Source organism: Corylus avellana, chromosome ca3, assembly GCF_901000735.1.
Source record: "Corylus avellana chromosome ca3, CavTom2PMs-1.0".
In the NCBI taxonomy this organism is placed as follows: Eukaryota; Viridiplantae; Streptophyta; class Magnoliopsida; order Fagales; family Betulaceae; genus Corylus; species Corylus avellana.
In genome coordinates this window covers 3,850,993-3,872,873 of record NC_081543.1, presented here as the reverse complement: position 1 = coordinate 3,872,873, position 21,881 = coordinate 3,850,993, and the positions used below count along the sequence as shown (strand labels likewise).

Genomic DNA, 21,881 nt, shown 5'->3' with positions numbered 1-21,881 from the left:
TATGAAATGAATATGGATCAAATTGGATTTTACAGATCTATCGGTGCGAATATGTTGCTGACCCATATTAGAAAATTGATTGCTGTATTAGTTTTCATTTCTGATACAATTGCTTGATCTCTCCTATATTTGTATGTGGGACTTTTCTCTGATTGAACAAGAAATAGCAGTGTGAGATGCTTATGCATAAAAGAGTTCTGCCTCCCGAGCTCTTCTGTCCCATTGGGTCGACCTGTAGTAGCTGGCATACAGTATGAGCTGCACCAAACCAAAAAAAGTTCCCAAACCATTGGGAATCTAGAACAATCAAAAAAGAAAAATGTCAGTTTTGCTGAAAATAATTGTCTTAAACTGAAAAATCATATGTTGAAAACAAAAATCCATCTTATTTTAAGTAAAACATGTTCCCCAACAGGATAGAATATGAACTAGTTGAACCAACAGGCTAGGATAGCAGGAGTGATGTTCCATTTTATATATTAATTTCCTCACTAATTATTAAACAAAACACTAGATTAGATTAAATTACGCAGGGAATTAACAAGATTTTTACCAAGATGAAGAGATCAAATTTGAGGAGGGCATAAATCATCCAAACGACAGCATTGCAGAAGTTGGCTACTGATAGAGTGAATGGCATGTACCTCACACTCCTTGTTCTAATCACCATGCGCTGCCAAAAGAAAAAGAAAATAGATTTATATATGTGTATGTAGGTATGTATGCATGCATGTCATTGGAGAAGATACACATACCATGACGGTCAAGGGTGAAGCATACATCAATACATTGAGGACAATACACACTATCCCGACAATCGTGGATCTATGTTTGGTGGTATGGAAAAAATGTAGGGTAACGAAAACTACGCAGGCAAAGAAGATGATTTCAATCACAAGAGCAATGAGGATCTTCCGCTGAGATCAATTATAACAAACACAAATCTGTTAAGATAATGAAGAACATGCAAATAACATGAAATGTTAGAATATTAATTAAGTTACTCTATAATTACTATATTTCAGTTAAATATTTGACATGTTTTACTCACACGCTTTGACCAGGGAGAGTATAGGAAGAAGATGGTAACGTAGACGATCTCGATTATTAATCCACAGCCATTGATTGTGAAGACAAGAAAGCTGTCCGGATGGACAAAGGGAAAACCGTAGAAACACCACATTGCACAATTGATTACAGTTGCTACATAAGGGTCTGGCTTGAAATCTTCCACTGATTTTGCCTTCGTTATTTTAATGAATGTTGGGCTGCAATTTATTCGCCATATTCTAAGATTATTAGCAAGAACATGTAACAATCCATGCATGTAACAGAGACAGACGGAGAGAGAGAGAGAGAGAGAGAGAGAGAGATTTTACATTGGGGAGGCAAATAAGCCAATAGAGATGATATTCCCTGCAGAAGAGAACAAAAAAAAAAAAAAACTCAGGCATATGCATAATGCAGCTATGGATATAATTATATATATTATATCTTAATTTTCCTAGTTAGTGACAGTAACGAGGGATTATACCCTATTTCATTAAAACTAATGAAACTAATTTTCTTGGTATTAATTGACCATGGCCAAGAAAAAACTTAAAGAAGAAAGAAAAAAACCAGATAAATGAGAAAGTTCTACAGAACATGAAATGAAACAAATAAATATAGTATGATGGAGATTTGAAGTACTGACCAATGATGCCGACAGCGATTCTAGCTGCCTCAGTGTTAACCATAGTGGGCAATGTCCAGCTAGCTAGCAAGGAGATGGAGATTAATCTTGAACAAGAAAATGGAGAAACAAGAAGAAGAAGAAGAAGAAGAACAGAGATGGTGTTTCTGCAGATGTTGTTTATGGAAAACTCAAAACTTTCCCCAAGAAGTCATTATTATAGCAACATAAGACGGGTGATTGTAACTGTCTAAGGAACAAAAAACTTGACCAGACGCAAATGTCGAATGTTGCTCATTGTAAGGACATCATTAGCCAGTGAGCAAATGTCTGCGTGCTAGCTTGAATCGTTAAGGCATTCTCTTTGTACACATGTAACTTTGTCCTTTATTTCCGATATGATCTATTCTTGAATAAATTCATGATTTTGGGGTACTAAAACTATCTACATCTTGATTGTAGATGAACAGTCATGTTATCAATCACTTATTCACCATAGGATTGGTGATTTGTTTATTGAAGAAATGTTCATCAAACCGCACTTTTATTCTATCACTATTTACTCTGTTGCTAAAGTGCCAATTAACACTAGTTGAAAAAAAAAATTAAGGATTGATTGATGATACCATGTTAATTATCATGTTAAGATAATGATGGGAAAAAAACGTGATTTCTACTATTACTCTTTTGACTGAGAAAGAGATTAAAGTAGTTTTTTAAAAAATTTATGAATCTTCTTTATAAGTTGTGTGGTCTTATTATTATTATTATTATTATTATTATTATCGTTTTCTTTTTCTTTTTTCCTTTTTTCTTTCTTTCTAATTAAACCACCCCAAAAATAAATGCAACCCAAGTTTGGATAACAAACGGAGATTAAAAAAAAAAATCGGGTAGATGTGACCAGGACAAGTTTGGACGGCTTGACTTCAAGGTTTAGATGAGGTTAATTTGGATTGGATAACATGTCTCCATAATATCCATTAGTGTATTCCTTTTGTATTTGTTTGGCCAAGCAATAGAATAAACTTATAATCTTATTTTCACAATAAAAAAAGAAAAGAAAAGAAAAAAGAAATACCACTAGATTAGAAGATAATTCCTTATCCATTAGCTAGTTAATCTTTCCAATTTGATTATATTGATTAAGATTTAGTTTAAATGTTGAATGGATTTGATATGGGTACTTCACTTTCAATCATAGACGTACGTTTCTATCCTATAGTAAAGTATTTTATACATACATGAATGGCTCTAATCTAATACTCCATACATATAATGCTATCCACTACATTTTTATTTATTATTTTAATTTTTTTTCACTTTATTGATTTGACACTGTCAATTAGCTTTTGGATCAGCCTTTTAAAAAAGAAGTGGTATATAGCATTTCTCAACATAAAACTCTCAGTTTAATTAAAAAAAAAAAAAAAAAGCCAGAAACTATATTTTTATCATACTTTGCTAATGTGGCACTGTCAATCAGGTTTTTGATTTTTTTTTTTTTGATTTTTTTTTTAATAAAAAAAAATAAAGGATCCAACGATTGATTAGCATTTCTCTTAATTAAACTATCACTATATAACTAGGATTAGCTGCCTAAGTGCATGAAGGGATGGGTTTATCTTGAGATGAAAGGTCATTGGAATTCGGCTAAGAAAAATATTAAGAAATAATGGCCATAGGAACCACACGAAAAGATTATTATGCTTTGACCCCTGTATTTACAAAAATATTCATCAAGATGAATGAGATTGATGCATACCAATTGCCCAACTCCCTAATAGAGATTGAAATAAATAATGAAGACAATTCAAGGGTAGTTGGAGGTTGGTATTTGATTTTTTTATTTATTTAATAAAAATGAGTAACCTTTTGAAGTGAGATTGATGATCAAGCAAGAAAGTATAGTGTGTTTAGAAAATGGTGACAACTAAAAGCCTGTAGATTGATAACAATATGTGACCTAAAACTTCCCCTTTTTCCAGCAACTTGGATTGTAGTTTTATCCCATCTGCCCCCTGCAGTCAAGCTAATTTGGAAAGTTGATTTTTTTTTTTTTTTAATTTTTTAATTTTTATCAAATTTGAGATGATATATATATATATATATATATATATATATATATCGAATCAATCTAAAAGTGTTCTAGAAAGGGTATAATATTTTTGTATTGTATAATAAAGAGAAATGAAAAATTATTTTTCATCCCATTTCTCTATATTGAATATGCGAATTCATTGAATTTGTGTGGAACTCAAACGAGTCCACGAATTCAATGGTTTAAAGATGGTTGAACGAATAATGTGTAACATGCCTCTTCAATAAATGCGTATTATTTGCAACCATCCCATTTATTTTGAGACAAAAAGACATTTTTATATATAAAATGGTATTCTTTTTTTTTTTTCTTGGAAAAAAAAATTTACTTCGTAAGTAATTACGCAATTTCAATTTGTTCCCTCAGTTTTTAATCCCACTTTAAATTCCCTAAGTTTTGCGCATCTTTTGTTTAACTCATTCTGTCCACAAGAAGTTAACATTGAGATTTAGAAACTTATGGAATAAATTAAAATTCCGCAATCCCTTTAGAGTAATGTTAAAAATCATATTTTTATCTCACAATATTACTGTAATAGTATCAACCAACCCTTGAATCAGTTGTTGTTAATATATATATATTCAAAGGTAAATTAAGACCGACACGTCAATATCGTAGAATAAAAATATTATTAAAAAAAAAAAAACCTTTGTAATACCTGGAGGGCCAATGTGTAAGTTGGAGTAAAAAACAGAGTATTGTTGGTAAGGGTACAGCGGCTCTGAGAAGCTTAAAAGCCTGAATCCAGAAAAGACAGAAGCGGCCCACTTGTAACCAAATGCGAACTTCAGTTTCTGTTTTGCCCACCTCAAGGAACACATGTTATCTTCTTTTCCTCTAGAATTTCTCTTCAGCTTTTTTCATGAAAGCACTTTGTAAGGATCTGTGATTTTGATGTACGACTGTGACGTTCACAAGCTTTGCGCTTCTGGGTCACTGTGTTCGAAATAGTACGGAATGTGAATGAGGTGACTTTTGGTATTGCTGCTTGCTGGGTCAAGAAAAGCAAGAGAGAGCTAGCAATCTCTCTTCCTATTATGAAGAGCAAGGAAATGGAGTTAGTCGTCTCTGTCATTCTTTTGTTTGTGGGTATTGCTGTTCTGGTGATCATTCATGTCTGCATCGCCGGGAGAGCTTTCAGGGGAGGGAATCATCAAGGCAATAATATGGTTCAAAGGGGAAGCAACGGGACCAAAAGGATGTCCACTGGGGACCTCGAAAGGCTCCCCTGCTTTGACTACAAGGCGGCAGAGAAAGGGTCTAGCTCTGTTGATTGTGCCGTCTGCTTGGACAACTTCAAAATGGGTGATAAGTGCAGGTTATTACCGAATTGCAGGCACAGCTTCCATGTCCAGTGCATAGATTCGTGGTTGTTGAAGACACCCATTTGCCCAATTTGTCGAACTTGCGTTAATCCGCCCAAGATTGACGTGATTTTGAGAGAAGAAACTAGCGTTGGAGATGAATTGACATAGAGCCGTCAGAATTGGTTCAATTCTGCATCTACTTCTGCAGCTGCCAGCTTTAGTGCCCAGATGTTTTAGATTTGTTTTGAATGCTGGTTGTCTGTTTCATTTTCAATGAGAGTGAGGTTCTTGTTTGCTTTTGTCCACTCAAACACAATACATGGAACAAATGTGGTCTTCTGAGAATCTTAGCCCCTGCTTTTTCCTTGTGCTTTTGTTTTTTTTGGCTGATATAATGAACTGCAGAATTTGCTTGATGTGGGAATATAATTGTCTGCAGCAGAATCAATCAATGAAATTGAATTTAGGTGGATTTTTTTAATGAAGTAGAAGAAGTTTCCTTGAAATTTCTTGAAAAGCTTTTCTTTAGGATAGGAATTTGCTTGTCAGGAAAGGGAAGTCCTTACAAATATGCACTGTACCAGACTCCTTCTATCAGATTGAAATAAAAAAACAATAATCTTAGCAAGTCCAGCTAGAATTAGATTTGGCATCCACATTCTCGTTCAGCTTTAGTTTAAGATTTTTACACCTACTGCGCAGTTTATGGATGCCTTGCATTTTGATAGCTAGCATGAACAAGGCACTTAAAACTGCTCATTAGATTTATCACATATTTTGGTAGATTTGGGCGTTTAATAGAGCGGATGAAGATCCTGTTTTTTTGTTTTTTAATGGATGATTGTAAGTTCTGTTTGTGCTTATTTATTACCTTGTAAAATTCAACAACTTTGGTTGTCTTCAACCCACCCCATTATGTAATGTCATGACTCATGTATGGTAGAAGCAAGTTGCTTCAGGCCGTGGGTCCACCAGGAGCTTAATTAAGAGAGTAAGACCTCTTTAAAGAGCAAAAAAAAGCAATTATTGTGAAAAGCTTTAGAAACGCGCTTTGCCAAACACGATCACAGAGATTAACACGTTTTTCATAGAGATTGCATTATAGAGCACAAAAGAAAAAGCACTCCAGTCTCCATAGAAAAAGACAAAGGAACCTGATTAGGATGCATTTGGGCTCTTTTCCCTCTCTAAAAATGATTGCATTTGTACATGTACAGAGATCAGCAATATTGCATAGAAAATAAAATTAGAATCCGAATCAGACGCAATGAGTTGTCTGTATTACATGTGATACGGAGCAATTCATGTGAGTGACTCTAGCCCCACATGCTTTAGACTGCCAAGTATTGCAGCTCATTGCATTCGATCGGGATCCATGATAAAGAGTTTTAGATACCGAGACCTTTGTGATCCCACCTCAAATGTATAACTATTTTATACAAAAACAATCATGTCATGGACCTTAAGGGTGTTCAAATGGGGGCGGTTATAACTGCCCTGTCAATCTCTAACCGTTAACCGCTAACCGCCTAGGGTGATTGAGGTTAGCGGTTGTAAGGATAAAAAAAAGTTGTTAATAACTATTAACCGCCTACTCTTATATATTATAATATAAATATATATTATATATTTTATATTAATAATAATTATAATATATTAATATAACAGTCAAAACGACGTTGTTTTGGCCGTGTATAACTGTATGTATATGAAATATAATATGGTATGTGATGTTTTGGGCCAAGCCTTATTCAAAAACATTGCCTAGCCTTAAAAAAGTATGTTCTTTTCTTCTTTTTGGGAACACTTTGGCTCAAATCGTTTAAAATAAGCCAAAAAAAAATAGGTTAATTGATAGCCCAAAACACTTAAAAAGCCCAAAAACCCATATAAAAAAAAACAGTTATAAAACCACTTATTATTGGTTTGAATAACCACTCAAGGCGGTTGCAGTTAGTGGTTATAGCCATTGGAACTATCCCAATTATGCTAAGCCACTTCAGCGACTACCATTATACTTCTTTGCAGTTGTACTCTTCAAAAACTATATTTGAGCACTAGCCGCATATAATCCTATAACCAATTCATTTCCCTATATTTAGGAAAAAAAATTTTAAAAAAAATTACAAAAACTCATCCACATCAGTTTTCCTAAATTTAACCAATACCCTTGAGTAGCTACAGTGTTTCTCAATGTGTAGAAAACCAAAAGTAATTCTCTATACATTAATATAAACATTTCGCTTTCCTCTCATCTTTCATCTTTTTGTCTTTCATTGAGGATTGTGTTGAAATTTTGTAAAAAATGTGAAGGTAAGTAAAGAACTTGTATTTTGTAAATAAATAATATTTTAATGGTATAAGGAAATGTTAAGGGAAGCTATTGTGAATTATATTTTGATAAGAAAACAAAAAAATAATTTTATTTACTAAACTTAAGAAAAATCAAAGGGAAGCTACTGCAGCAGTAGTGCTAGTGCTCTAACCTTGGGGGTACATTTCCATAGTTATACCAAGCAAAAGATTTAATACAGAAGTTCATATGGTGGTTTCAGCAAATATAATGTGCATACATCACGACAGGAAAGAGAGCAGCTAGAGAATAAGTATGTGCATGTGCAGAGAATGAAAACAAGGATGAGCCTAAAATGTTGGCTCAGTTCTTCTCCGTATTGTTTTCCAATTCCCTCCTCAACTGCAGAGAGAAGTCATCATTAACATCATCATCATCCCAATCGTCTTCCCACTGCTGTGTCACTTCTTTTCCTTCCTCCTTGTCCTCCCACTCTGCCATACGTTATAGCAGTTAGGAAAACAATAAATAAATAAAGAAGTTCACAAAGCAGGCACAACTTATGCTCCTATTTTTAGGTCTAGGTATCCAGTCAATAAACTTTAGGGAAAAATCAAATTTAGTCCCTAAGTTGTCGTGTACCTTCAATCTTATTCCTACCATATATTACAAGTTTACTCTCAATTTTTTTTATTTTAAGAAAAAAAAAAAGAAAAAAAAAAGGTAAATTACATTTTGCTCCAATAAACTACCACCCCATTTTTCCCATAAATTGAAATCTAGCAAAATCCGAAGGACTAAATTCAATTTTTCCCATAAATCTTATGTTAAATAGGCAACTAAAACCAATTGCATAAGATTTCATCTCCTGCTAATGAAAACAAAATATATACCGACAACAGAATATGAAACACAAAGATCAATGCACGTACAGGATCTAAAGAATTGTCTGGGATTTTTTTTTTTTTAAGCTGCGTACCTTAAATAGTGCTTCTCAAATCTTGCAAATTTGAAGTAGCAAAGTATGTGGTTTAGTGTTTGTGAGTTTGTGCGTGTGTGAGTGTGTGAGTGAGAGAGATAAGAACAACAAAGAACTTCATAAATATTTTGAAATACCGGAGCAAAAGAAGTACACAGCATTTGTCTGAGTCTCATGAGAAGAGAAAAGGGTATCAAGATCTTGGAGAACCAAAATCATTCAGCATCATTACTTGTGTCTCAACAGCAACACAACAAACCCAACCAAAATTCTGCATATAATATCCAATCTCAATAATATACACCAGGCCCTTAGTTTTTTTTTTTTAATAAGTATATAAATAAATAAATGTCCGAGCTGATGAATGCAAAATCCGTATAGGGTGAGACGGAAAATGCAAGCATATCTACTCAAGAATTTCGGCAACAAAAAGGGCTGAATGCACTACAAGCATACGATCAAGCGCATCAGTTACGCTCCCTGATTGCCTTCTTCAACAAGCAATCTTGTCATATCTACAAAAGGCAAACTTGACCCAAGAAACCTAAACCCCAAAAGAAAAAGAAAGATTCTTTCAGAAGATGAATAAGCTGAATGCACAACAAGAATTTCGGCAACAAAAAGGGCTGAATGCACTACAAGCATACGATCAAGCGCATCAGTTACGCTCCCTGATTGCCTTCTTCAACAAGCAATCTTGTCATATCTACAAAAGGCTAACTTTTTTTTTGATAAGTAAAAAAAAACCTAAACCCCAAAAGAAAAAGAAAGATTCTTTCAGAAGATGAATAAGCTGATCAGCACAGCGGGTGGTACGTGTGTAAATAAAATTTTGCAAATTGCCAACCTGCTTAAAATTGTTGTCAGCTACCTACTATCCCTGAAACAAGTACTGGCAGTCAAATGTCCATTTCTCTTCTCACAAATTTTTTGAATTTACCATCATGCAACTTGTACCTTTAGCAACTTCTTTCAATTATTCACAAAACAAACAAGGTCCCTCTATCCAATGTCAGAAGACATGTACCACATGCTACCTTTCCAGCAATAAACTAAACAGAACACAACAGTTGTGAACAAAATGAGGAAACTGGACATAGCCAAAGAAGAAGGAAGTGATGAAGAACAAAATGAGGAAACTAGACATAGCCAAAGAAGAAGGAAGTGATGAAGATCATTGTCTTCTTCCTTGAATTTGTTTGAAATCCACAAGGAGAAGAGAGAATGATGAAACCAAAGTCTATTTTATTTAGATAATGATAAAGAGGCTCACACAACATACTTATACCTTCCTAAGCCTAATCTCCTAAAATAAATAAAATTACCAAGTAACCCCTAGCAACTGTTGAAGAAAACATAAATTGCTAAACCTAAATCTACACGCCACTTGAATTTAGGCTTAGGTTTAGCATTTCTTATGTTGCCTTAATATGTTTTTAGTAATTTCCTTTATTTAACGAGATTAGCATTTTGAAGGTATAAATACGTTATGTTTTGGCAATGCCTCTTTATCGCTATTTGAATATAGTAGACTTTGATATAATTACTTTCTCTCCTTGAGGATTTCAAGAAATTCAAAAAAGAAGACGGTGATCCTTTTCCCTTCCCTTTGCTTCCGCTATGTCAAAACTCCAAGGCACCTTGATAGATTTTTTCCTCATTTGACAAATAAATGCTAAATAATAAGAGATTCTAATATATTCTTTCCTTTTTTCTCTAGTGGCAAACCCAAACATTGCATAAGATCCGGATGAAAATATAAGCCTGTGTTGTTGACTAGTGGTTGCTAAACTCCCAAGTCCGGACCCAAATGGCCACATTTGTGAATCCCTTAATTTCTAATATGGCCCCTCCTACTCAAAAACAGTAAAGCAAGTAGAATCTTAACTCTTACAAATCAAACCCAGGAAACATAACACCTTACTTCGTTTTCTTTCTCTCTAATATTCTAAAAAGGAATATGGCTCTAGACTCTAGATGGAGGCATACAGAGAAAAATTTCAACTGACCAAAAAGGCTTAAGGCATTTGTAGTCAACTTAGTCAGGACAACAATTAGCCTAGAAAATCCCTTCCCATAACTTACCCACTCTTGAGCTTCCATTACCACTACCCTATTACTACTACTGTTTTGAGCAGTAACATTATTGATCTAATAGCAACAGTACAGCCAAATCATAAAACAATCCAATCCATTCCTCTCCTCAAAAACTATCCTGACCTAAACATAAACTATCTAACAGAAACCATGGCGCTAATGGATAAAATTTGTCTATCGATTTCTTAAAGCAGTAGCTGAATTTATTAACATACAACAAGTATCTAATATTCAGATCAAATTTAGATCACGTTCCTTTTCTCCACGAATAAAAAATCTTTTTTTTTTACCTTCATTGATTTCGAACTCTTCAAACTCATCGTCGTCCTCGAACAAATCGATCTTTGCCTCCTCAGTCGCTGCCTTGGGTTCTGCCGCCATTGCCAAAGGTCACACTAGTGCCTGCAGCCAAAGCCGCATTCCATAAAAACCAACACATACATATAGAAATCCGAGAAAAAACCCTAGCTTTTCGAATTGGACAAATAGTGAGAGAAATCGGACTTACAGAGAGAGAGGGAGAACTCGGATGAAATCCCTAGAACGTTCTGGTTTAGGCAAAGAGAATACGTACAGGGTAAGGGTTTTAACTTTTAAGCAAAACAAAGTCTTTGTAACGGCGTCGTTTGAGTAGAAAAGACATTATTGTTCTTTTACTGTTGGTTTGCTCTCATTTTCACCGGCTCCTCGTTTGGCTGTGAAAATGGATTTTGGGTGGTTCTCAAAAGATTCAAGGAGGCTTGTATTAGTATTCATTGACTTAACATTATATTCATACATAGTACGAAGATATTATAGTCTGGCGTACAAGTTATTCTTTCTGTGACTCGATTGAAAAAAAATATAATGAAATAGTAAAATAAATAAAAAATAGAAATAATAGATTTTACATGGTTTGGTCATCCATATAAACAAACCTACAAAAATTTAATCGAGACAAATGTCTATGGGAAAAATAAAATTAAAGAAAAAAGTTGGTTAAGTAGCACCAAAACTTTCGCGATTTTTCTTTATTATGAATGCTTACCTTTTATAGCCTATGTTAACTACGAGTAATTCTAGGATGCTTATTTGTGTCTACTAAGAATGATGTGACTATTAAAATTACCATTGAGTTTGTGATCGATTATTATTAAGTTTTAATCTAAGAATGATTTTAATAGCCACATCATTCTTAGTAAAACATAAGTAAATCATTTAGAATTATTCATTGACTATCATTCACATAACACTATGTCATTTATTCTTTCAACACACGAGCCGATGAAAAGAAACAAGAAAGGAAAAAAAAACTTGCGCACACGTGCTTATTAAAACAAACATCCATTTAACTTTGTATTGGTGAAAATTGAGACGCATGTATTACATAAGATATCTTGCTGATGAGCTTGTGCATTCGCATCCATGAAGGTCGAATATATATGAAGAAAAAAAATCGAAGAACATGTGTGTATATATATATATGAAAAAAAAGCAAACACTGACACAGAAATTAGCTACTGAAAAAACCGAGCCAATTTCAAATATACATACACCTGCATCTGCATGTGTGTATTATTTACAACGGGCAGTCTACCAGACGGGAACAAATCTTTCATGTGGAGCCGCCGGAGACATCAATCCAGAAGCGCTTGTCTCATGAAAACGATGAAGAATTTTTAGGAGCGAACAAGCCTTCTTGCTTGTATGAGAGGTTCCATCGGTTGAGAGTGAATACAGCGGAGCCATCAGCGAAGGGTCCTTGGCTAAAACACCAACAACTTCTACGCCGCCATTGATGCACAAAGACAACAAAATCGAAACAGAGTACTCTTTCCCTGCCCGCGATGTGGAAGACCGCAGAGTCCTGGTGAGCAGTGGCAAAGACGAGGTAATTTGGAGAATAGAGATTGTTCCATCGAAATTCTCAGCCAGTGAAGCAAGAACTGCTAGGGTGTCTGCAATGAGCTGAGCATTGTCGGAAGAGGCTAAAATATCAAACAGCAATGGAACAGCGCCAGCTTCAAGCACTTTTTGATGGTTTTTGGGATAGAGAAGAAGTCCGAAAATGGCGACCACGGAATTCTTTTTCCCGCAATTTGAGCCTTCCTTGATAAGCTCCACTAAACCCGGGATGGCCTCCGGTCCTTCTCCGATCAATTTCCGATACTCCTTAACCGAAGAAAGGTAGAACAATGTTGCTGCTGCTACTTGCCTCGATTCCAAGCTCAGCCCCCTCTTAAGAACGTTGAGAATCGAACTCAATCCCCCACTTTCAAAGATCACTTTTTTGCCCGTAGTATGCTTCGACAGCTTCAATAAGGCTGCAATGGCGTTCTCTTGCGTTGACTTACTGCTAAAAGACAGAAGGTTTAACAGAGGCGGGATTGTGCCTGCTTCCACCAAACAAGACCGATTGAAAATGTTCGATTTTGCCAGCAAACGAATCTCGAAAGCCGCCTTGTTTTTCTGGTCGGTTGTTCCGAAAACCAGCCTCCTGGCGAGAAATTTGGAAAGAAATCTTATTGCTTCGGCGGCTGCCGGATTAGCCGGCGCAATCGTCCTCGTTATGTCACGACTCCGGCTTCCGGACTTGGTAGACGAAATCGAAATGCCGTTGTTAACGCAAAACTGCTGGATAAGGTTTCGGAGAGTGGAATTGGGGACCAACTCTTTGCTCTTTAGCTTCTCCCCTGTTTTGGGGCAGAGCATGTTTCCAGCTCTCAGCCATTTCTCAATCGAAGAACGGTCGTAGGTCTGACCAGTCGAGACAGTGACGGGATCGGTCATTAGCTCGAGCGAAATTGGGCACCGGAAGTCATGTGGGTTGAAGCAACTCATCAACGTCTCCGCCGCGCCGCACCTCGCATCGGTTTGTTCTTCGGCGTTTCGGTTATCTAATTCTTCAAATATCACTCCCCTGCAGTAGCTCGTCAATCCCACCAAGCTGCTCAGAAATGGAGACTCTCGCTCGTCGCTGTCGGAGCAATCGAAACCGATCTCCTCTTCCAAGAACTTGATCTCTTTGTTGCAATCACTCCAGCTTCGAATTTCAAGATAACCCAGAACTCTCTTTACAGAGCTTAACTCCGGCTCGATCCCCTTCTCGAGCTGATTCAAGATGAAAAGGACTCGTCTTGAGGCCATTTCGTCATCTGGGTCGAGGTCAAACTTTGCCTTGCGTGCTTGCCTGGCTACCAATTCAACCAATTCCTTCACTTCGCCACCCACATCGATCAAACTCAACGGAATAACGTCAAGAGCCGTAGCGACAGCCCGTATTAGCATCCGGAATTGCATAGCAACGAATTCAGACTTCATCAGCATCCAAAGCCGAGCGCCTTCCCGCCCACAATCTTCCAATAAGAACTTGATTTTCTGGAATGTGAGGTGGAGCTCGGAGAAGCAGAGAACAAAAGAATCCGATAGAGTTAAACCGCGGCTCCTTATTTCCTCAAAGTACACGAGAAGAATCCCGATTTGGCGAACTGTTTCTCTGGCATTTCGTCGTTGTGTCACAAAGAGTTTCGTTTGGTTATTGCATATGTGTTGAGAGAGAGTGATTAAGGAGCTGAGAAGGATCTCTGGGGATACACCTTCGCATGGGTGAACCGCCGGAAATTTCAAAGCCCGGCGATCACTCCGATTGAACTTTTGAATCATAGCAAGTGTTAGAATGAAAAACAGGGTAACTCTGTTTCGTGAACATTTGCCGGGAGGAGTACTAAGTACAAAAAAAAATCTAGGGGACACGTGGTAGAAGATGGTGCCAACTGCCGTGCGATCGCTGGAGGGGCCTTTCAGGGACACAGATTGTGGCGGTTGAGGATGATGAACACGTGTATAGTTTGACACGTGGCAGTGTGGAGTTGGCAGGTGAGACTTCCTGGATCCTCCCCTCAGGAATTTGGTAGGAGTAATTGGTGTACGGACAAGTTTGTCAATAACTGAAGTGATGGCTGGTGGGTCCCTGTGACCGACCCTGAAACGTGGACATATCCATGAGTGACATGGTAGCCAGGGAAAGTGTGTCAAAGCAAAGTAAGCTGACTGGAATATAATTTAATTTTTAAGGCAAAATACGTGTATTTTCTTTAGATTGGGTTTAAAGAATTTTATATTTAAAATAAGTTTAAAATAATTTATTTAATAAAATATTTTATATTGACATGTATTTAAAATATTTATAATTGTTTTTAAATGTATATATATAAGAGAATCAAATACATTTTGAACACGTCGATTTAAGATGACGATAACAATCATCTGTATATAGTATAGTCAAATATTTGGAGCTTGTGTTGTGAAGTTAGATTTTTGCTAATATTTTGCATTTTTTTGACAATAAGACTATAAAATAATGTTCTTTCCAAAATAATAAGTAGGTTCAATTGATAATATTTTTAATTAGTATCATAAGATACATTTTATTTAACTGATTATAGTTAAGCATTTAAGCTCTATATATAATAATACTATTCATTTTTGAAATAGTGATTTTATTTTATTTTATTTTTTTGGCATGTCTACACAAGAAAAATGAATTAATGATTCGAACTAGTGACCTCCGCTTCATAAGGCATAGTCCACTACCGATTAAGTTATTATTTGGAGACAAATAGTGATTTTATTCAATTAAAGAGAGGGATTTCGACGAGATTGATACGAAGTCTTCTCTCAATTGCAAAGATTCCGATCCGTAATAATATTTTGAAAACATATTTGCCAAACTAAAAGGTTTTGTACAAAAATTGTTTTATGATAAAACGTTTTCTTTTTTCATTTTGTTTTTTTTTTTTTCAAAATAAATAAAAACTCAAAATGCTTATAAAATTACTTCCATTTTTATGTCCATCAAAATCTCTTTTTTTTTTTTTTCAAACAAAACATCCTCTAAACCTTCGCCACATGAAAGAACAAAAATTAAGATTTTGATTGTCGGTGGATGGTGATGTTTTCCATACAGGCATGAAGCGTGCCTTTGCATGTTTATGATCATGGTACGTGGCATTAAAAGATTGGAGCCTGGATACGTGGAGGATCATAGTGCAAGTTTTCTTTTAATAAATTCAAAAAAAAAAAAAAAAAAATTCCGAAGTTATTTAATTATAATTAACTTGATATGAATACAAATATTAATTAAAGAGAAATAATCATTCATATATGGTGGGGGCATAAGAAGACTCACATGCACCCACCCACCCACCTTTATATGGTGACAAATCAGCTGGATCTATTTTCTCATGCATATCTGCTTAATTACTCATTCAAACTTGGAACTTTCACTAATCATGCTTATTGGTGGACCTAAATCCTTCTAATTGCTGCTGATTTTTTTTTTTTTTCTTTATTTGATTTAAACAAAAAGCATGATGTTGACTAATGAATGGAAACAGCTTTGACGTGGACCAACCATTTTGTGACTAATATACATAACGCGCTTGATCTTTCCACATCAAAATAAATTGACCCATAAATATTAATAAAATATATTATTAATGGGGAAGTAGGCTTACTTCTTCCCACCTAGGATTTAATTATCTTCATGAAGAGATGGTCATACTTAATTCGGTCTAAAAAGCCTGCTCCAAAAGAGATCCTAAGCAAAATTAGAAAGTGTTTTTTTTCTTTTTTTTTCTTTTTATGTGAAAATGATTTTGAGTATTTTGTTAAAAAAAAAAAAAGTTGGAATTGCGACCGACCAAGAAAAAAGATATAAGGCCAAGATTGCACTTCTGTAATAATATCTAGATAAACGATTCATTTCCTCCTTCAATCCTTCTTTATCTTCTCAATTTTAAAAATTATTATTGAATTTGTGAGAGTCATTTAGGTCTTACACATTAATGTGTCTAATATCTATATTGTTAATGTAGTGACTCTCATCTCATTAAGTCACTAAGACCTTTAGTTTTATTCATGGTTTGAGATTCTCTTATTTTTGGCTCCCACAGTCATCCTATATAAAGGACATGTGTCATTTTGGTGAGAGCATTACATATATAGCTACACAAAAGAGAAAAAGAAAAAAAGAGCGCTGTCTATTTCCAAAAGAGAGGGAAAAATAAAGACCAGTTTGTACCAACATATTCTCTAGGACATTAGAATCTGAGTGATTTCTCTCAAATATTTTTATACTTCATCTTTCATAGTGAATTTTTTCTTGATCACCTCCGTAAAAGGACGTACATCACATTGATAGAGTCACTTAAATATTGGTATTATTTTTTGTGTGATTGTCTTATCCTTACTTACCATAATTGTCATCGTTTTTGCAAAGCGTGTATATTAAACAAGAAGTGGCCCAATTTTGATGATTATTATTAAAAAATTATGTTTCGTCCATTTTAAAGACAGTTTTTCTCCAAACAGAGTTGAAAAACTTTATTCTCCTTATATAAGAGACCACTTGGTACATAAGGATTCGACAAAGACTCAAACGTAAACTTGGGGCAGTGGAGTTCAAACAAGCAAGTTTCATCGAGGATTATTATTTTCTCTGCATTTCAATTACAAGCTGACCTTGTATGCTATCCTTATTTAGAATAGGAAAAGTGAGACAACATGGTGGAACGAGTAATGCTGAAAGTTCCTCTTGTGTCTTTCTTACATCACTCCAATAATGATTTAACTTCTAAAATCACCATTGAACCTATAACTGATCATTATTGAATTTTGATCAAATGATAATTTTAAAAGCCACCTCATTCTTAGAACGACACAAAAGGGACACTTGAGTGACTTCTAGAATTACTCCAGCGAAACTGAGACACTTACAACCACGCCGCCTTCTTCAAAGGAGTAACAACAGCCTTGACTTGCAAGTAGTTATGAAGGCTGTAGATTCCCTTCTCCCTGCCTATACCACTCATCTTATACCCACCAAAAGGAATTGCAGCATCAAACACATCAAAGCAATTAACCCACACAGTACCAGCTCTTAGTGCTCGGCTCAAGGTGTTGGCAGTGTCCAAGCTTCTAGTAAAAACTCCTGCAGCTAAACCATAGCGCGTCGAGTTCGCCCGCCGTATTACTTCGTCGGTATCCCTGGTATAGAACCCCCAAAAATTTCATCAACAGAAATAAAGCCATCTTCTTCTTCTTCTTTTTTATTTCGAAAAAGGATAGTATAATTGTGGGAGTGGTGGAAGTTTTTATGAAAATTGTAGCAAATTGAAGGAAGTTTTTTGAACTCACTTGAATTTCAAGATGGATTGCACTGGACCAAAGATCTCATCCTGTGCTATCAACATATCATCCTGAAGAGATGAAAGAGTCAAACTCATGTTACACCATATGATATTTCATCCATAATGATTAAAGCAATTGTCAGAGAGAAATAATAAGTACCTGAACATTTGAGAAGACAGTGGGCTGAATAAAGTAGCCTTTAGAGCCTAATCTGTCACCTCCACATTCAAGGGTAGCATTGCTTTGGATTCCAGATCTTATGTATCTAAGGATTTTCTCAAATTGCTCTGGGTCAATCTGTGATTTTCATAAGGTCCAGAAACAGCATTACTTGATTTGTTATCTCATTGAAATCCATGGGTATATTGTAATTCTATGGGTTCTACATTTTCTTTTTCAGAAAGTGTAAATTTATATTGAAAAGAATGCTCCCCTATCCATGCCAGCTCTGTTGCAATTTGATTGTGAACTAAATTGTAAAATAAATCAGGAACTGGAGAAACTTAGAAGAAGCCTACATTAAACTGTCAAGGACAGCAGAAGACAGATAAACCAATTTTTTTGGAAATAATCAGATTGTGCCAACCATTTCATCCTCATGTCTCAATACCTGGGGACCTTGTTCCACACCCTTCTTGAAGGGATCACCAACAACGCGTCTCAAAGCACGTGCCTTTGCTTTCTCTAGGAACTCATCATATATACTTTCATGTACAAATGTACGAGACCCAGCACAGCAACATTGCCCCTGGAGACAATATAGCATTTATCTATTAATTAGAGAGCATTCACATCCTAACAAATCCAGCTCTATGAGAAGATCACTTGAACAAACCTGGTTAAAAAACAGAGCAAAATGTGCGAGCTCCACAGCCTTATCAACATCAGCATCCTTGCATACTATGAAAGGTGATTTCCCTCCTAGCTCTAGTGTTACCGGCTTAAGATTGCTTTTTGCAGACAATTCAAGTACAATTTTTCCTGTAGCAGTTGATCCTGTGAATGCTAGCTGCAAAAGCATTGCAACTCGTTTCAATAGGTGCAACTTCATTTAGCCATGAGTTATAACATGAAGACGCCTAACTTACTTTGTCCACATCCATATGGCTGGCAAGAGCTGCACCAGCAGTTGGACCATAGCCAGAAACTATATTTAAAACACCTGGAGGAAGACCAGCCTGTCACCAAAGGACGCAGAATAGATTACAAGATGATCACTTAGGAAATGCAAAGAAACAAAATGCATTTGCTCTCAACAAACCTACCTCGTGGAATAGCTTCGCCACATAGAGAGCAGTCAAAGGTGTTTGCTCTGCCGTCTTCAGGACAATAGTATTACCACATGCTAGAGCAGGCCCAACTTTCCAAGCAAACATGACAAGAGGAAAGTTCCAGGGAATGATTTGTCCAGCAACTCCAATTGGTTCATGCAATGTTTGTACATGATAATCTCCATCGGCTGGAACAGTTAGTCCGTGGATTTTATCCGCCCAGCCTGAATAATTTGTACTGGAAAGCATTAGAAGAACACAATGCAAGCAATAGTAAAAACAAACAAACAATACTCGATTAGTTTTAGTGATCTCACCAGCATAGTAGTAAAATAGCCGTACAAACAATGGTAACTCAGATTTGGCAGCCTGTTCATAAGGCTTTCCATTGTTCCATGTCTCTAGAGCTGCAATCTCATCACTGTGTTTCTCAACCAAATCAGCGAATCGCATCAATATCCGCGATCTTTCCTGGAAAGTATATATTTTGGTGCAAATTTACCATAATTTGACAAAATTTATCTGTATTAGGAATCACTCACATACTAATTGAATAACAACAGGAAAATAGGAGCAGGAGGTTTTTTCTTACATAAGCGGTCATCCTTGGCCATGGTCCCTCATCAAATGCCTTCCGAGCAGCAGCTACAGCCCGATTGATATCTTCTGCATCACCTTCAGCGACATGGGCAATCACTTCCCCAGTACGAGGGTCATGTGTCGGAAATTTTTTTCCTGAGACCGACAGAATGTCAGACATTAGCTCCTTCACATGCATCATCAATGACAGAAATGTTGTAGAAGACCAATTGGTAAAAAGTACTTCAAGAGAAAGAAAGAAAGAAAGAAAGAAAAGCTATTAGGCTTTTTCGAGGGAAACATTACCTGATGCAGCATCTACAAATTGCCCGTTAATCAGATGCTGGGTGTAATTTATCTGAACAGGTGGAGTAATCAAGTCCTCAGGTTCTGCAGCAGTGCTAAACCTGCTGATGCGTCTTCCACAGCCAGAAGTTCTTCCTGAAGATCATTGTTTGTAAATAACTTTATCAAACAAATTTTGTAAAAGGTGTATGAATTAAAACATAAATAAAGGAGAACAATCAAAAGAAATAGAAAGGAAAATGATTATTTCAAATTAAGGTATAAGATTGTGGTATCCGATTATTTCCAACATTCACCAAACAGCATATTTCCTTTAATCTTTTTTCTGATTTTAGTAGGGGCATGTTCACCAGTTGAATAGTAGCTGGGTTTCTCCTATGATTCTAGATAAGCTCCAAAAACAGAAGCAACCCCATCACTCAAAAAGATTCAATTTTTGAATCTAGTCCTTTATTGATCTTCTTTCATCATCATCATCCAAACAAAGCAAGACATTTATGCCAAGCTGACTCAAGGTTTATCTTTTCTCAGTCCTTATAAAGTGAAAAGGACTTTATAGAGGAATATCCGATTCAAAATCCCTTGTTCTTCGTTTCTCCTCTATTCTCGTAATAAACAGGCAGAGCTTACACAATTAAAGTTTCAAGATTGCTAAGCTCTCTCTGCTAAAAATCAACGCAAAACCTTTATACAAAATGAAAAAAAATTGTTAAAAAAATTGACACTTTATACAAATCATGAAGATACAAATATGTATCACTCATACCCAGATCATCAACACCATCACCATCATAGTTATCAAGAATGAAAAACGAAGAAAAGCCACCAAGAAGAGCATGGTGGAAGAGGTCACCTGGAAAGGAAAGCAGAGAAGCAGACCCAGAAGCAGAAAGAGAGCGAGACAGCAACGAGGAGAGCCTGCGAGAAGCCATGGCCACACAGTAACCTCAAAAGATACTTTTATCCTAGAAGATAAAACAGAGTGCTCTGTTTTTTCAGGCTAAAGTAGGGAAGAAAAAACACTCTCTTTCCCTCTCTCCATGAGGTGAGATTGTGACTTTTTAAATGCCACGGTGCCGTAATTATTGGGGTTTTTAGATAACTTAAAATATAAGAAAGTGACCTGATTTAGATATTATCTATTAGGCCCTCCAATGCTTTCACAAGCTGCCAAGCAATCTCACAATGGCTTCTGTTCTTTAGCAAGAGACTTTTTCAATTTTTTTTTTTAATTTTATCATTTAATTTTTAAATTTTACAGATAATGTTTCTTCAAATACTAAAAATTAGAGAAAAGACAATGTATTTTTTTGTAATTGTACCCAAAATGACTGGATATGGAAAAACAGAAAGTTTGTTCGGTTGTCTGCAATCGTCACTATCATCAACAGTTTACTCCCCCGCTTACTATGACACATGTATGCTGCGTTGTCCAAATTTCCGGCTTATTGGTAATCCTTGAAGTTTGAAGTTATACTTAAGAAAAATGTTAAATATTGGTTAAGTGATTAAATTTATTTATTTTTATTATTTTTAAATTTTTTTAAAAAAATTGTGATTTAAAACTTATCATATAATTTTTTGAATATTATTTTCATTATATATATAAAAAATTTTCAGTTTTAAAATAATTATAGTTATTTAGAAATAGAATTATATCAAAAGAAAATGAATATAAGAATAAATAGATATTAAATATAAATCAAAATTATTTAAATGATATTTATATTAAATGTTTAAAAAAACTATTTAAAGGTTAGTAGAGATATTCATTTCAACATTGTTAAAATAAAAGTATAGTTTATAACCATTTTTCTTTTTCATTACCCAAATGAGAGGCATAGAAAATAACAGGCGCTGTGAATCAGGTGAATTTTTTCCTTGAGTGGGCCCTTCGGACAGAAAAGACGATAAGGATTATTTGGCTTTTACTTTTTATCTGGTGTCTGAGAACTTCAGATTAGGGCTGGGTATCCATCATATTCAGTTAATGAGTTTATCGATTAATCAAATCTTAATTAATTACTGACCGATAAAAGATATGATCAAAAATTATCGGTCATATCGGTAATCGATTAACTAATCGGTTAAATCAGTTTTTTG

At 35.4% G+C, this 21,881-nt stretch overlaps 4 protein-coding genes across 4 annotated transcripts; 1 reads left to right on the top strand and 3 right to left on the bottom strand.

Moving 5' to 3' along the window:
- Positions 1-180: 180 nt before the first annotated feature.
- Positions 181-1,739, bottom strand: LOC132176383 (bidirectional sugar transporter SWEET5). Its single transcript, XM_059588574.1, has 6 exons — positions 1,697-1,739; positions 1,380-1,416; positions 1,052-1,268; positions 756-917; positions 554-673; positions 181-297 (listed from the first exon to the last, which is right to left on the bottom strand). Exons 1-6 carry the CDS (start codon positions 1,737-1,739, stop codon positions 181-183), a joined length of 696 nt encoding a protein of 231 aa, XP_059444557.1.
- Positions 1,740-4,536: 2,797 nt separating this feature from the next.
- Positions 4,537-5,428, top strand: LOC132176106 (RING-H2 finger protein ATL64-like). The gene has a single exon (XM_059588231.1). The coding sequence runs from the start codon at positions 4,814-4,816 to the stop codon at positions 5,249-5,251; it is 438 nt and encodes a 145-aa protein (XP_059444214.1). The 5' UTR covers positions 4,537-4,813; the 3' UTR covers positions 5,252-5,428.
- Positions 5,429-11,892: 6,464 nt separating this feature from the next.
- Positions 11,893-14,100, bottom strand: LOC132175761 (U-box domain-containing protein 19-like). The gene has a single exon (XM_059587807.1). It carries the CDS (start codon positions 14,092-14,094, stop codon positions 12,025-12,027), a length of 2,070 nt encoding a protein of 689 aa, XP_059443790.1. The 5' UTR covers positions 14,095-14,100; the 3' UTR covers positions 11,893-12,024.
- Positions 14,101-16,892: 2,792 nt separating this feature from the next.
- Positions 16,893-20,810, bottom strand: LOC132174851 (aldehyde dehydrogenase family 2 member B4, mitochondrial). The gene is made up of 11 exons (XM_059586554.1): positions 20,632-20,810; positions 19,779-19,913; positions 19,486-19,628; positions 19,211-19,364; positions 18,888-19,117; positions 18,711-18,800; positions 18,458-18,631; positions 18,233-18,370; positions 17,782-17,919; positions 17,629-17,690; positions 16,893-17,478 (listed from the first exon to the last, which is right to left on the bottom strand). Exons 1-11 carry the CDS (start codon positions 20,708-20,710, stop codon positions 17,205-17,207), a joined length of 1,617 nt encoding a protein of 538 aa, XP_059442537.1. The 5' UTR covers positions 20,711-20,810; the 3' UTR covers positions 16,893-17,204.
- Between the last annotated feature and the right edge of the window lie 1,071 nt (positions 20,811-21,881).